The 14,982-nt window shown below is 33.4% G+C and overlaps 1 protein-coding gene across 2 annotated transcripts in view; it reads left to right on the top strand.

Annotated features, from left to right (window-relative positions):
* The window catches only part of GLCCI1 (glucocorticoid induced 1), a 120,016-nt gene that overhangs the window by 51,005 nt on the left and 54,029 nt on the right, over positions 1-14,982 (top strand). For both annotated transcript variants that reach the window (XM_067746319.1, XM_067746318.1), the window contains exon 3: positions 11,710-11,796. In XM_067746319.1, the coding sequence (XP_067602420.1) occupies positions 11,710-11,796 (87 nt within the window). The remainder of the gene's footprint in view (positions 1-11,709; positions 11,797-14,982) is intronic.

The following is a 14,982-nucleotide window of genomic DNA, read 5'->3' as shown; positions in this document are numbered from 1 at the left end:
TAAGTATTCCTAAACATGACTTTAAGTCTTTTTTTAAATCTTGATTTTTCTCAGCTGGAAAAAAAAAAAGGATTTACTGTAGAATTATCTAGAATTCTTACCACCATTTATATTTTGAAGTATCTCTTTAAAGTATTTTTCTCTTTGTGTGTACTTACTTACTAAAGTGGGATTACAGTCCATGTAGTGTGGTTTTTTGTATTATAAGAATGTGCCACAACTTTTCTGTTCTCTATTGATAGACATTTATTTCCAGTGCTTCTCTTGGTGTACATCTTAGGTTAATTCTTAGAAATAGATTTACTATGAATATTCTTAAGATTTGGGGCACATTTATGATTGCTTTTTCTCAAATTAACATTTCTTATAGAGTAAGGCAAATACTTTTATCATGTCTAGCACAGATTCAATAGTTGATTTCTGTGGTATTTCTTATTTTTAAAAATTGCAATCCAGAGATTTACCACCAACACCCTCCCTCCCCCTCACCTTGAGATCTGGAAACAGAAATATAGCTTCTTAACTCTTCTGAATAAGCTCCCTCATTAATAATCTAGAAAATCACAAACCATTACTTCATAGACTTCCATTCAGTTGTGTGTTGAACACTTTTGAGGCCCAAATAGACATGGATTTTATAAATTTTACTTAAATATTCAGGCATATCTTAGTCCTTGCTGGAGACTACTGTTTAATGTTCCTTGGTAAAGAGAAACCTCTCTCTAGCAATATAACTTTCTACGTGGCTCCAAACAACATTTACATTAGTTTATGTTAATTTCCAAAGATGTAATTATATGAAAATTGATATTATACTTGTAAATGGTTATTAGCCTATAAGAAAAATGAGTGAGTATATGGTCAGCTTCTTAGAACACAGATTGCTGGGCTTTATCTAAGAATTCCAGATTTGGTAATTCTGCTATTGAGCCTGAGAATTTGCATTTCTAACTTGTTCTCAGATGATGCTGATGCTGCTCCTCCAGGGACTGCACTTTGAAAGTGATCTAACAAAATGAGCACATAAGTTAGTATATAGCTGGAGCATGATGAAAAACTTTGAGTGTGTAACTGCTATCACTGAATTCCTAAAGCTTTTTTCAGCGGAACTCTTCCTTTTCTTTACTCCTTGTTAACTAGTGAAGAGGCTATTTATATCTGGTTATAAAACTATATATACTTATATACTGTTACCAGAAAAGCAAAGCATAATATTAGAATCACAGGGAGTTCCCTGGCAGTCCAGTGGTTAAGACTTTGCCTTACAATGCAGGGGGTGTTGGTTTGATCCCTGGTCGGGGAGCTAAGATCCCACATGCCTCAGGGCCAAAAAACCAAAACATAAAACAGGAGCAATACTGTAACAAATTCAATAAAGACTTTAAAAAAAAAATGGTCCACATCAAAGTCTTAAAAAAAAAAAAGAATCCCAGTTTTTTGTGCTCCTTTTTAATCAGGATAGTCTTTTCAAGACGATCTTTTAAGTTAAAAGTTTTTAAAAAGTTAAAAAAAATTTATTAGTCAAAAGAAAATCAAATTTCTAAAAGACATAGTTGTAAACTCTAAAAGACATAGTTGTAAACTCTAAAAGACATAGTTGTAAACAGTGAAGGGTTTGTCATTATCTATTTTTAAAACGTTTCTGTAACTTAAAATCAGACTCTAATCTTAATTATTAATTTAATGATCATTGATTTTTCAAGTAATTCTGTTTCATTTCTTGCCAGCTTTATCAGTACCTTAATATTAAGGATCATCTATGTAAGTACAGTAAAATAATTAGCAGTCAGTAATCATATTTCCGTAATAGATTATAAACTATAATAAATTTCAAGGCTAAGGGTGAACCATACAAAAAACAGATTTTAAAGCTTACATAGGATTTAAGTAAGTTTTATAAAAGATTAAGAGAATTTTGTGACGTGATTAGTTTTTTTGTTTTGTGGGTTTTTTTGGAACTGACTCTAGGCTCTTGCATGTTGAAAAAGAATATTTTCTTGCTGGGGGTTAGTTTGACCTGTTCTGAAATTGATAAAACAGGAAAGCATATTTGCCCTTGCTAGTCTGTGAATAAAGATATAAATAACAAAAGCACCCATTGTTCAGATCTGATAAAGGATGTAAAATATGTAAACAAAATATGCAAACAACTCTTAAAATTCAACTATAAGAAAACAAACAACCTGATTAAAAAATGGGCCAAAGACTTCCTAACAGGCACCTCACTAAAGACGATATACGCATAGCAAACAAGCATATGAAAAGATATTCCACGTTATATGTCATCAGGGAAATGCCAGTTAAAACGAGATACCTCTATACATCTGTTAGAATGGCCAAAATCCAGTACACTGGCAATACCAGATGCTGACCAGAATGCAGAGCAACAGGAACTGTTGTATGTTGCTGGTGGGAATAGGAAGTGGTACTGCCACTTTGGAAGATGGTTTGGCAGTTTCTTACAAAACTAAACATACTCTTACCTTACAGTCCAGCATTCATGTTCCTTGGTACTTACCCAAAGGAGTTGAAAACTTATGTTCACACAAAACCCTGCATACAAATATGTATAGCAGCTTTATTCATAATTGCCAAACTTGCAAGCAAGCAAGATGTCCTTCAATAGGTGAATGGATGAATAAAGTGTGGTACATCCAGACAGCAGTATATTATTCAGCACTAAGAAGACATGGAGGGACCTTAAATATATATTACTAAGTGAAAGAAGGGACTCTGAAAAGGCAACCTACTGTATGGTTCCAACTACCTGACATTCTGGAAAAGGCAAAACTATGGAAAGAGTAAAAAGATCAGTGCTTGTCAGGGGTTTGGAGATGGTGAGGAATGAATAAGCAGAGCACAGACAATTTTTATGTCAGTGAAAATACTATGTATGGTACACAATATGCACAACACCAAGAGTGAACCCTAATGTAAACTATGGACTCCGGTGATAATGATGTGTAGTGTAGGTTCATCAGTTGTAACAAACGTACCACTCTGGTGGGGGATGGCTGTGCATGTGTCGGGGTGAGGGGTATATGGGAAATCTCTGTAATGTCCTCTCAGTTTGGCTATGAACCAAAAACTGCTCTATTTAAAAATAGTCGTAAAAACAAGTGTGTAGTCCTGTGCAGTAGGACTGTTTTCTGTTTATATCACTCAGAGAAGAAGCATTCGTCACCCAGGAAACCAGAGCTAGGAGGATGGGCCTGGGGGTTGGAGAAGAAGCTTCATGGGCTGGACTTTGGATGATTCTGAGAGGTGAAAATTAAAAAATGGCTTCTTCCACCTGTAGGTATCATTTTCATATAGAGGGGACTTTTTTTAGCCAAACACCTTTTTGTCAGCAGTCTTAGAGATAGACTTTGGTTCTGCATTACTCAAGTGTATGAAAGGTTCATTTTCTATTCCCTGGTAGTTTAAATGGAGGCAGCTAAAAAGGGAGAATCCCGCTAAGTATGGTGGCCGAAGAGTAAGATATTTTATATAATACCAATTACTGAAGATTATACTTCTTTCCAAGCTGTCTGTGGAGGATGTTAATACACATAAAATGAGTGTTCTGGGGTCATATCAGTAAGAAAAAGTAAAGCAGGTTTTTAAAAAAGTATCTATGTATTTGTATATTTGAGTTTTGAAATGCTAATTGCATTGTACATTGAGTAAAGGAGTACAGAATGTAATATTTTCCAAATTTATTTGACCATGGAATTCTTTTTCATATATTTTTTACTAATACCCAGGAACAGTGTTATAAGTAGCACCACTCATAAAATTCTGCTCTAGATTAATGGACGGAATAACAGGCCAGTTGGAAGGAATCACTTGCTGATATGAAAGCAAAGAACTTTTGCTACTTTGTGGTGGTGTTTTCCTAATTTAAATGGTAAAACATTTCTCAAATACTCAGATTTAACAAACTGGATACAAATTAATTCATCCTCTATGACTTCACAAGCTTGAGCATTAAATAGATTTGAAGACCAAGTAGCCATCTTTGGTATTGCTTTGACTAAAATAATTTGTTTAAAATCAATGATTAGATCAACCTCTTAGATAGCCTCATCCACCAGAGGGCAGACAGCAGAAGCAATAAGAACTACAATCCTGCAGCCTGTGGAACAAAAACCACATTCACAGCAAGATAGACAAGATGAAAAGGCAGAGGGCTATGTACCAGATGAGGGAACAAGATAAAACCCCAGGAAAACAACAAAATGAAGTGGAGATAGGCAACCTTCCAGAAAAAGAATTCAGAATAATGGTAGTGAAGATGATCCAGGACCTCGGAAACACAATGGAGGCAAAAATCCAGAAGATGCAAGAAATGTTTAACAAAGACCTAGGAGAATTAAAGAACAAACAAACAGATGAACAATACAATAACTGAAATGAAAACTACACTAGAAGGAGTCAATAGCAGAATAACTGAGGCAGAAGAATGGATAAGTGACCTGGAATACAGAATGGTGGAACTCACTACTGCGGAACAGAATAAGAAAAAAGAATGAAAAGATAAGAAAAAAGAATGAAAAGAAATGAAGGCAACCAAGAGAGCTCTGGGACAACATTAAATACAACAACATTTGCATTATATGGGTCCCAGAAGGAGAAGAGAGAGAGAAAGGACCAGAGAAAATATTTGAAGGCATTATAGTCGAAAATATCCCTAACATGGGAAAGGAAATAGCCACCCAAGGCCAGGAAGCGCAGAGAGTCCCATACAGGATAAACACAAGGAGAAACATGCACACACACATAGTAATCAAATGCACAAAAATTAAAGACAAACAAAAATTATTGAAAGCAGCAAGGGAAAAATGACAATTAATATACAAGGGAACTCCCATAAGGTTAACAGCTGATTTCTAAGCAGAAACTCTACAAACCAGAAGGGAGTGGCATGATATATTTAAAGTGATGACAGGGAAGAACCTACAACCAAGATTACTCTGACCAGCAAGGATCTCATTCAGATTCGATGGAGATATCAAAAGCTTTACAGACAAGCAAAAGGAAAGAGAATTCAGCACCACCAAACCAGCTCTACAACAAATGCTAAAGAAACTTCTCTAAGTGGGAAACACAAGAGAAGAAAAGGATCTACAAAAACAAACCCAAAACAATTAAGAAAATGGTCATAGGAACATACATATTGATAATTACCTTAAACGTGAATGGATTAAATGCTCCAACCAAAACACACAGGCTTGCTGAATGGATACAAAAAGAAGACCCATCTATATGCTGTCTACAAGAGACCCACTTCAGACCTACGGAAACACACAGACTGAAAGTGAGGGGATGGAAAAAGATATTCCATGCAAATGGAAATCAAAAGAAACGTGGAGTAGCTATACTCCTATCAGATAAAATAGACTTTAAAATAAAGAATGTTACAAGAGACAAGGAAAGACACTACATAATGATAAAGGGATCAATCCAAAAGGCGATATAACAATTATAAATATATATGCACCCAGTACAGAAGCACCTCAATACATAAGGCAACTGCTAACAGCTATAAAAGAGGAAATCGACAGTATCATAATAATAGTGGGGCACTTTTAACACTTCACTTACACAAATGGACAGATCATCCAAAATGAAGCTAAATAAGGAAACAGAAGCTTTAAACGACACAGTAGACCAGATAGATTTAATTGATATTTATAGGACATTCCATCCAAAAACAGCAGATTACACTTTCCTCTCAAGTGTGCACGGAACATTCTCCAGGATAGATCACATCTTGGGTCACAAATCAAGCCTCAGTAAATTTAAGAAAACTGAAATCATATCAAGCATCTTTTCTGACCACAACGCTATGAGATTAGAAATCAATTACAGGGAAAAAAAATACGTAAAAAAGACAAACACATGGAGGCTAAACAATACTTTATTAAATAACCAGAGATCAATGAAGAAATCAAGGAGGAAATCAAAAAATACCTAGAGACAAATGACAATGAAAACACGATGATCCAAAATTTATGGGATGCAGCAAACGCAGTTCTAAGAGGGAAGTTTATAGCTATACAAGCCTACCTCAAGAAACAAGAAAAATCTCAAGTAAACAATCTAACCTTACACCTAAAGGAACTAGAGAAAGGAGAACAAACAAAACCCAAAGTTAGCAGAAGGAAAGAAATCATAAACATCAGAGCAGAAATAAATGAAATAGAAACAAAGAAAAGAATAGCAAAGATCAATAAAACTAAAAGCTGGTTCTTTGAGAAGATAAACAAAATTGATAAACCATTAGCCAGAATCATCAAGAAAAAGAGGGAGAGGACTCAAATCAATAAAATTAGAAATGAAAAAGGAGACGTTACAACAGACACCACAGAAATACAAAGCATCCTAAGAGACTACTACAAGCAACTCTATGCCAATAAAATGGACAACCTGGAAGAAATGGACAAATTTTTAGAAAGATATAACCTTCCAAGACTGAACCAGGAAGAAACAGAAAATATGAACAGGCTAATAACAAGTAATGAGATTGAAACTGTGATTAAAACTCTTCCAACAAACAAAAGTCCAGGACCAGATGGCTTCACAGGTGAATTCTATCTAACATTTAGAGAAGAGCTAACACCCATCCTTCTCAAACTCTTCCAAAAAATTGCAGAGGAAGGAACACTCCCAAACTCATTCTGTGAGGCCACCATCACCCTGACACCAAAACCGGACAAAGATACTACAAAAAAAGAAAATTACAGACCAATATCACTGATGAATATAGATGCAAAAATACTCAACAAAATACTAGGAAACAGAATCCAACAACATATTAAAAGGATCATACACCATGATCAAGTGGGAGTTATTCCAGGGATGCAAGGTTTCTTCAATATACACAAATCAATGTGATACACCATATTAACAAATTGAAGAATAAAAACCATATGATCATCTCAATAGATGCAGAAAAAGCCTTTGACAAAATTCAACACCCATTTATGATAAAAACTCTCCAGAAAGTGGGCATAGAGGGAACCTACCTCAACATAATAAAGGCCATGTATGACAAACCCACAGCAAACATCATTCTCAATGGTGAAAAACTGAAAGCATTTCCTCTAAGATCAGGAATGAGACAAGGATGTCCACTCTCACCACTGGTATTCAACATAGTTTTGGAAGTCCTAGCCACGGCAATCAGAGAAGAAAAAGAAATAAAAGGAATACAAATTGGAAAAGAAGAAGTAAAACTGTCACTGTTTGTAGATGACATGATACTATACACAGAGAATCCTAAAAATGCCACCTGGAAACTGCTAGAGCTAATCAATGAATTTGATGAAGTTGCAGGATACAAAATTAATGCACAGAAATCTTTTGCATTCCTATACACTAATGATGAAAAATCTGAAAGAGAAATTATTGAAACACTCCCATTTACCACTGCAACAAAAAGAATAAAATACCTAGGAATAAACCTACCTAAAGAAACAAAAGACCTTATGCAGAAAATTATAAGACACTGATGAAAAATTAAAGATGATACCAACAGATGGAGAGATATACCATGTTCTTGGATTGGAAGAATCAATATTGTGAATATGACTATACTACCCAAAGCAATCTACAGATTCAATGCAATCCCTATCAAATTACCAATGGCATTTTTTACAGAACTAGAACAAATCATCTTAAAATTTGTATGGAGACACAAAAGACCCCAAACAGCCAAAGCAGTCTTGAGGGAAAAAAACGGAGCTGGAGGAATCAGACTTCCTGACTTCAGAGTATACTACAAAGCTACAGTAATCAAGACAATATGGTACTGGCACAAAAATAGAAACATAGATCAATGGAACAAGATAGAAAGCCCAGAGATAAACCCACGCACCTATGGTCAACTAATCTATGACAAAGGAGGCAAAGATATACAATGGAGAAAAGACAGTCTCTTCAATAAGTGGTGCTGGGAAAACTGGACAGCTACATGTAAAAGAATGAAATTAGAACACTCCCTAACACCATACACAAAAAGAAACTCAAAATGGATTAAAGACCTAAATGTAAGGCCAGACACTATAAAACTCTTAGAGGAAAACATAGGAAGAACACTCTTTGACATAAATCACAGCAAGATCTTTTTTGATCCATCTCCTAGAGTAATGGAAATAAAAACAAAAATAAGCAAATGGGACCTAATGAAACTCCAAAGCTTTTGCACAGCAATGGAAACCATAAACAAGACGAAAAGACAACCTTCAGAATGGGAGAAAATATTCACAAATGAATCAGTGGACCAAGGATTAATCTCCAAAACATATAAACAGCTCATGCAGCTCAATATTAAAGAAACAAACAACCCAATCCAAAAATGGGCAGAAGACCTATATAGACATTTCTCCAAAGAAGACATACAGATGGCCAAGAAGCACATGAAAAGCTGCTCAACACACTAATTATTAGAGACATACAAATCAAAACTACAATGAGGTATCACTTCACACCAGTTAGAATGGGCATCATCAGAAAATCTACAAACAAGAAGTGCTGGATAGGGTGTGGAGAAAAGGGGACCCTCTTGCACTGTTGGTGGGAATGTAAATTGATACAGCCACTATGGAGAAAAGTATGGAGGTTCCTTAAAAAACCAAAAATAGAATTACTATATGATCCAGCAATCCCACTACTGGGCGTATACCCAGAGAAAACCATAATTCAAAAAGACACATGCACCCCAATGTTCATTGCAGCATTATTTACAATAGCCAGGTCATGGAAGCAACCTAAATGCCCATCGACAGACGAATGGATAAAGAAGTTGTGGCACATATATACAATGGAATTTTACTCAGCCATAAAAAAGAACGTAATTGAGTCATTTGTAGAGATGTGGATGGATCTAGAGACTGTCATACAGAGTGAAGTCAGAAAGAGAAAAACAAATACCGTATATTAATGCAGTATGTGTGTTATATATATTATTATTATATAATATATATTATATATATAAATATATCATTAATATAATACATTAATAATATATTATTATTATGAATACATTATTAATTATGATAATATTAATATTATTAATTAATAATAGCATGTAATTATAATATTGATATTATTTATATAATTTTAATATTATTAATATATTAATAATATTATTAATTATATATATTATATATATAACAATATTAACGCATGTTTGTAGAAAATTGGTACAGATGAACCGGTTTGCAGGGCAGAAGTTGAGACACAGATGTAGAGAACAAACGTATGGACACCAAGGGGGGAAAACCACAGTGGAGTGGGGATGGTGGTGTGCTGAATTGGGCGATTAGGATTGACATGTATACATTGATGTGTATAAAATTGATGACTAATAAAAATAAATAAAATAAAATTAATGATTAAATGTATAAAACACTGCTCTCAATAGAACTTTATGCAGTGGTGGAAATGTGCTGTATCTGTGCTGTTCTATATGGCAGCCGGTAGCCTCTAGCCACATGTGGTTATTGAGTATTTGAAACGTGCTAATGAGATTAAAGAACCGAAGTTTTTGTTTTATTTTCATTAATTTAAATTTAAATTATTACATGTGCCTAGTAGCTTTTGTTTTGGACAATGCAGTCTTTAGAATATAATAGTATATATGTGCAATTAAAATGAAAATTTTCTTTGGGGAGTATTTTTTGGAAAAGTTGAAACTATGATGAATATGCCTAAACAATTTATATACATGTAATTTTATAGCCACATGACTGAAAGGATTTTTCCAGTGGTTTTGTACTTTAAAAAAAAACTATATATTTTACTAGATAGATTTCAGGAACATAAATATTCTTTTGTAGTTAGTGTTTATGTATTTCTTTTGTATAACCAATACTACATTCTGAAATAATCAAATAGGTTTTCACATTCAATTTTAAAAAAAGAATGACAATAGGAAGAAAGAAGATACTCTGAGATGAGAGACCTCAGATTTAGTTTCATTTGCCATTGGTGTGCTTGGCAGTATTAAGGCATTTGCAGAATTTTTGTGGCTACTGATTTAACTCTAAGTTGGAGATACAGTTTATGTAAATTTCCTTTGAAAAAGTTAGAGCCATACAAAATGAAAATAGTGTTATAAATGTTTTTGTTAATTATGGAACATGCCAGAAATTTTATTCATTTTCTGTGAATATGCTTTTGAGTTTTAAACATTGTGATCCTTAATCATTTGATTTTTGATGAGAGCAATGCCTCTGCTTGGTAGAAAGGTAAAAGTATTAAGGGATATAAATTCTCGAAATAAAAGTTTGACTAAAACAAAGTCATAATTGAATAATCTTAGCATAAATTATTAAAGATATGACTACTTGGGGGATTATTTTCAGAGTAGTTTTTCTTATCTGGGACTGAGATTAGGAAAATTTAATAACTAATTATTTGCAAGCAGTTTAATATATTAATACCTCTTATCTTTGCCATTACCAAGTGAATAAAATATTTTACTCAGTATTATGACTAAATAGTTTCACTTTAGTATTTGAACTGTTTAAGCAGTTTATTTGTATTTTTATTCAACTAGCATTCAATTGTTACTGGTTTTATTTTGCAGCATCATTACTTTTAAGAGGTGGTAATTATTTAAAACTTTGTCCACAAGCATTTTGAATTGTATAGAACTGATGGCTTCTTCATAAGTTGTGTATTATGTAAAGTCACAGGTGCAGCCTCAATATGAATGATGAACTTTTCTGTATGTAATAAAAAATAATTTTTGAAGCAATATATATTTATATTGGGTTGGCCAAAAAGTTCGTTAGGGTTTTTTCCCTAAGATGTTACAGAAAAACCCCAGTGAACTTTTGGCTTACCCAATATTTATATATGATAATCATTACCCTATATCTGTCTTAAAATAGTGGTTTTAACTTTCCCTAAGTTGCATTACACTAAGAGTCTTCTCATATATTAAGGATGGTAGTTTAATATTTAAAAATTTTTAATACAAGTACTAAATGATTTTACTATTTGGCATTTAGTGTTTTGTGTTATGTTTGGATGTAGTGTCTGTTATAGGTTAAATCGCTGAAAATGAAGTTTTAGGTAAAAGCAATTCTGTTTTCTGCCATGTAGCTGAGGTTTTCTTTAAGATGCATTGTTTTAAATTATAGTCAGTTTAGCTTAATCTTGTTTATTTTTATAATAACTTTTTCTATTTTTATAGTAACTTTATATTTTTATATAAAGATGCTTGATGTTTTTCAAAAAAGGATACTATTATTAACACACTCTTTCCTGAGTATAGAAAGAATATAGTACATTCAACCCTTTACCTAACTAAATATTGACATGTAGGTCATCTGTAACCCCACTGCTTCTAAGCATGTTCTGTTAATCTTACTTCTCTTTAGTAAACATAACATTTCATAATTAGTTTGCCTATTCTCTTTAAAAACACCAATATACATATTTCACAGTTCTCTTTGAATTTGATAAATTTAATGTTGATGTAAAAAACCAAATGTTTTGAGTAACATTACTCAGAAACATCTTAGATTGATCATATCTAATTCAGAATAATAAACATTTCACAGGGTCATGAAAGTCTTAGCTTTTAAGGCATCCTAGTATTCAGTATAACCCTTTAATTGGTATGTGCTAAGATTTTGAAATATGTTTGATTTGCTGTGAGATTAAGGATAGAGGCAAAATTCTTTATTTTTTATTTTACTTATTTTTTTAAAGACACCTAGCTGTTGGGTAGAAGAAGGCACAGAAAAGAGATCACATCAGCGTTCTGCATCATGGGGAAGTGCTGATCAACTAAAAGAGGTAAGTCACTTCTGTTTTCAGTCTGTGTGCTGCTTTGGTCCTAGCAAATTATCTTAACTATTTCCTGAATATAATGATACTTCCTATATTTGTGATAAACTTACCTCTCTCAGAGTTTTAAGGGTTGCCTTCCACATTTTGGTGAACAATTCTGAATTTACATTATTTGTGCCCTTCATATTCTTTATAAATATTTCTTATGTACCCACTCAGCTTTTGCCTTTCCAGAATGAAGTCTGATTTTATGTAATTTTGTCTTGTTTATTTGTTATATTTTGTTCCCACTTCAGCTTTCTTACTCTTGAGTTACCGCAACTAGAACTATAGATCACAATTTTTACAAAGGTAGGATAGTGTTTTCTGTTTCTTATAATTTTTTAATGATATCCAGCATATTGTTGCCCTTTGAGACCCGATAGTATAGTGGAATCCATGTCTTTGAGAAACAGTTATTATAACCCATTCCCTTATGAATAACCCAAATTATGATAACTTTATGTATTAATATATTTTTTGATTATTTTCCTGTAGTGTTATCTTTTATCCATCTAAATTCTTATTTATTTGCTTTTATAAAATTACAGAAACTTAGAGTTGGAAGGTCATCTAGTCCATCTCCTATATAAACACTCCTTCTTAGAAAACATTCATCTAGTCTATTACAGTCATTCTCAGTGAGAAAAGCTTATCACTTTGCAAGAAAACCAAACCAGTTCTGTTTGTTGCCCCTTAAGTTGTTAGTTTATTTTGTACTATATTGAACTCAAAATTATACCCCTAAGTTTTGACTCTGCCCTCTGTATCAATATTGAATAAGTCTAATTTAAATATTTGAAAGGTTTGCAATATGTCATTTTCCTCCAGAGTAAACATTGACATTTCTCTCAAATATATTTCATATGCCATAGTATCCATACCTCTTAGTATCATTTGCATATCCTATAGGTTATCAGTATTTCTCATATACTGTGGTGTCTGGACTGAATAGATATAGTAGTCTATTAGCATGATTTTGCCTGTGATTGTATTACATTTTTAGGAACTTCTTTATATTATTGATGTACAGAAATCCTCAACTCCTATCTATGCACACAAACACATATGCGCAAAATCAGTTTTTCCCAACAGCAACAAAAAACAAAGGAAGCTGAGTCTAATATATCTAGTCTAAAATAGGTACATATCTATGCACAGAATATTGAGTAATATTGAATAAAAAGTAAATTTGCTCTTTTATCTTAGAGGTAAATACAATCTCAAAGTTATAGCCAAGATTAGGTATAGTTGACTTTGGACTACAGCAATACATGATATACACTATTAAAAAAGGAATGGCTGACATGACTGAGTGAGAGATTTAATTACTTCCCTCACAAAGCAATCATAAAGCTGGACAAAACTGTCAAAACAAATTCATCACTCTGGAAATCAACCAAATAAATTGAGAAACTTTATTCATGAAAAGTACTGAACTCAGGGTAAGAATCTTAGCTGCAAACAAATAGGACCAATGGCTCTGCTAGTCTGAGATTGTGGTCTAATTTGTGACAAGCAACAGACTCATGGAGTAGCAGGATTTTATAGAGAGTTCTAGGAGGTAAGACAATCTTGGGGGCTTGGTAAGTTCACCACATATCACAGGTTGATTGGAGGCTGTAGACAGGCACAGCAGAATATCAAGTGGGCCCAATCACCCACGTATCACTGGTTAGTGGAGCCTAAGAATATCTGGAAAGGAGATCAAACAGGCCTAGTGGTAGTAAAATCTGAGGCCAACTTTTAAAAGGCCCAAACTTTGAATGCACTCCTCATTTCACACACAAATCCTCATTCAAATATACACACATCCTGAGAGTGGAAGCCTTACTGGATTGAGATGTTTGAGTAAAATCTCTGAATAGTTTTTGGCTAAACACTAAGGTGACACTGGAGACCAGCTTAAAAAGGTCTTAAAAAGCCAGTCATAGAAAGAAAAATGAGGGGGGAAAAATGGAGTAGAGATATCAGCAACCACACATGGTGGGGAAAACAGACTTTCAGTCCATCAGCCACCCTCAGAGAAAATCAGAATCTAGAGTTGCTCCAATATATTATCTAAAATGTCCAACATTCAACAGAAAATTTAGAGATATGCAAAGAAACAAGAAAGAATGACCCATAGTTAAGGAAAAAAAAACAGTCAATAGAAACTGTATCTAAGTGTCTCCATATGTTGGATTTAGCAGACTAAAACATCAAAGCAGCTATTATAAGTATGTTCAAAGAACTAAAGAAAACCATGTTTAAAGCATCAAAGGGAAGTAGGACCACAGTGACGCAATGAATAAAGAACTTCCACATAGATGTAATTATTATAAAAAATATACAAACAGAAACTGTAGCATTAAAAAGTATAGTAATTAAAAAAAATTCACTAGATTAGTTTGATAGAAGATTTAAGATGGCAGAAGGATCAGTGAATTTGAATATAGGTCAGGAGAATTTATATACTCTGAAAGAACAGAGGGAAAAAGATTGAAGAAAAGTCAAGCCTCAGAGGCCTGTGGGGAAACATTAAGTTCATACATATACACATAATGGGAGACTGAGGGGAGGAGAGGGGAGTTAAAAAATATTTGAAGAGATAATGGCAGAAAACTTTCCAGATCTGATGAAACACAATCTATATAGATTCAAGAAGCTCAACAAACCCCAAGTAGGAAAACACGCAGAGCTGCACATAGACACATCATAGTTAAACTGTTGAAAGCTAAAGGAAAGAGAAAATCTTGAAGCTGGAAGAAGAAAATGACTCATTACACATAGGGGACCAATAATACATTTAACAACTGGTATTTTTCATCAGAAACAGTGGAAACCATAAAGCATGACATATTCAAAGTGCTAAAAGAAAAATATCAACCAAGGATTCTATATTCAGAAAACCCAGCCTTTTAAAATAAAGGTGAAATAAAGTATTCCTGGATAAACAAAGATTGAGAGACTTTCCTGCTACTAGACTGTCTTACAAGAAATACTGAAGGTATTGACTCCAGTTTAATTCAAATCAATAGGAAGAATTGAAGAGTGTTGGCAAATATGTGGGTAAATATAAAACAGTCTATAGATAGATTTTTCTCATTTTTCTAAGATTATATAAAACAATAATTATAACACTGTTGTTGGGTTTATAACATATACATTTAA

The sequence above is a fragment of the Pseudorca crassidens genome, chromosome 8 (genome assembly GCF_039906515.1).
Source record: "Pseudorca crassidens isolate mPseCra1 chromosome 8, mPseCra1.hap1, whole genome shotgun sequence".
Taxonomy (NCBI): Eukaryota; Metazoa; Chordata; class Mammalia; order Artiodactyla; family Delphinidae; genus Pseudorca; species Pseudorca crassidens.
The sequence above is the reverse complement of the archived record's forward strand: the minus strand, read 5'-3'. Positions and strand labels throughout refer to the sequence as shown.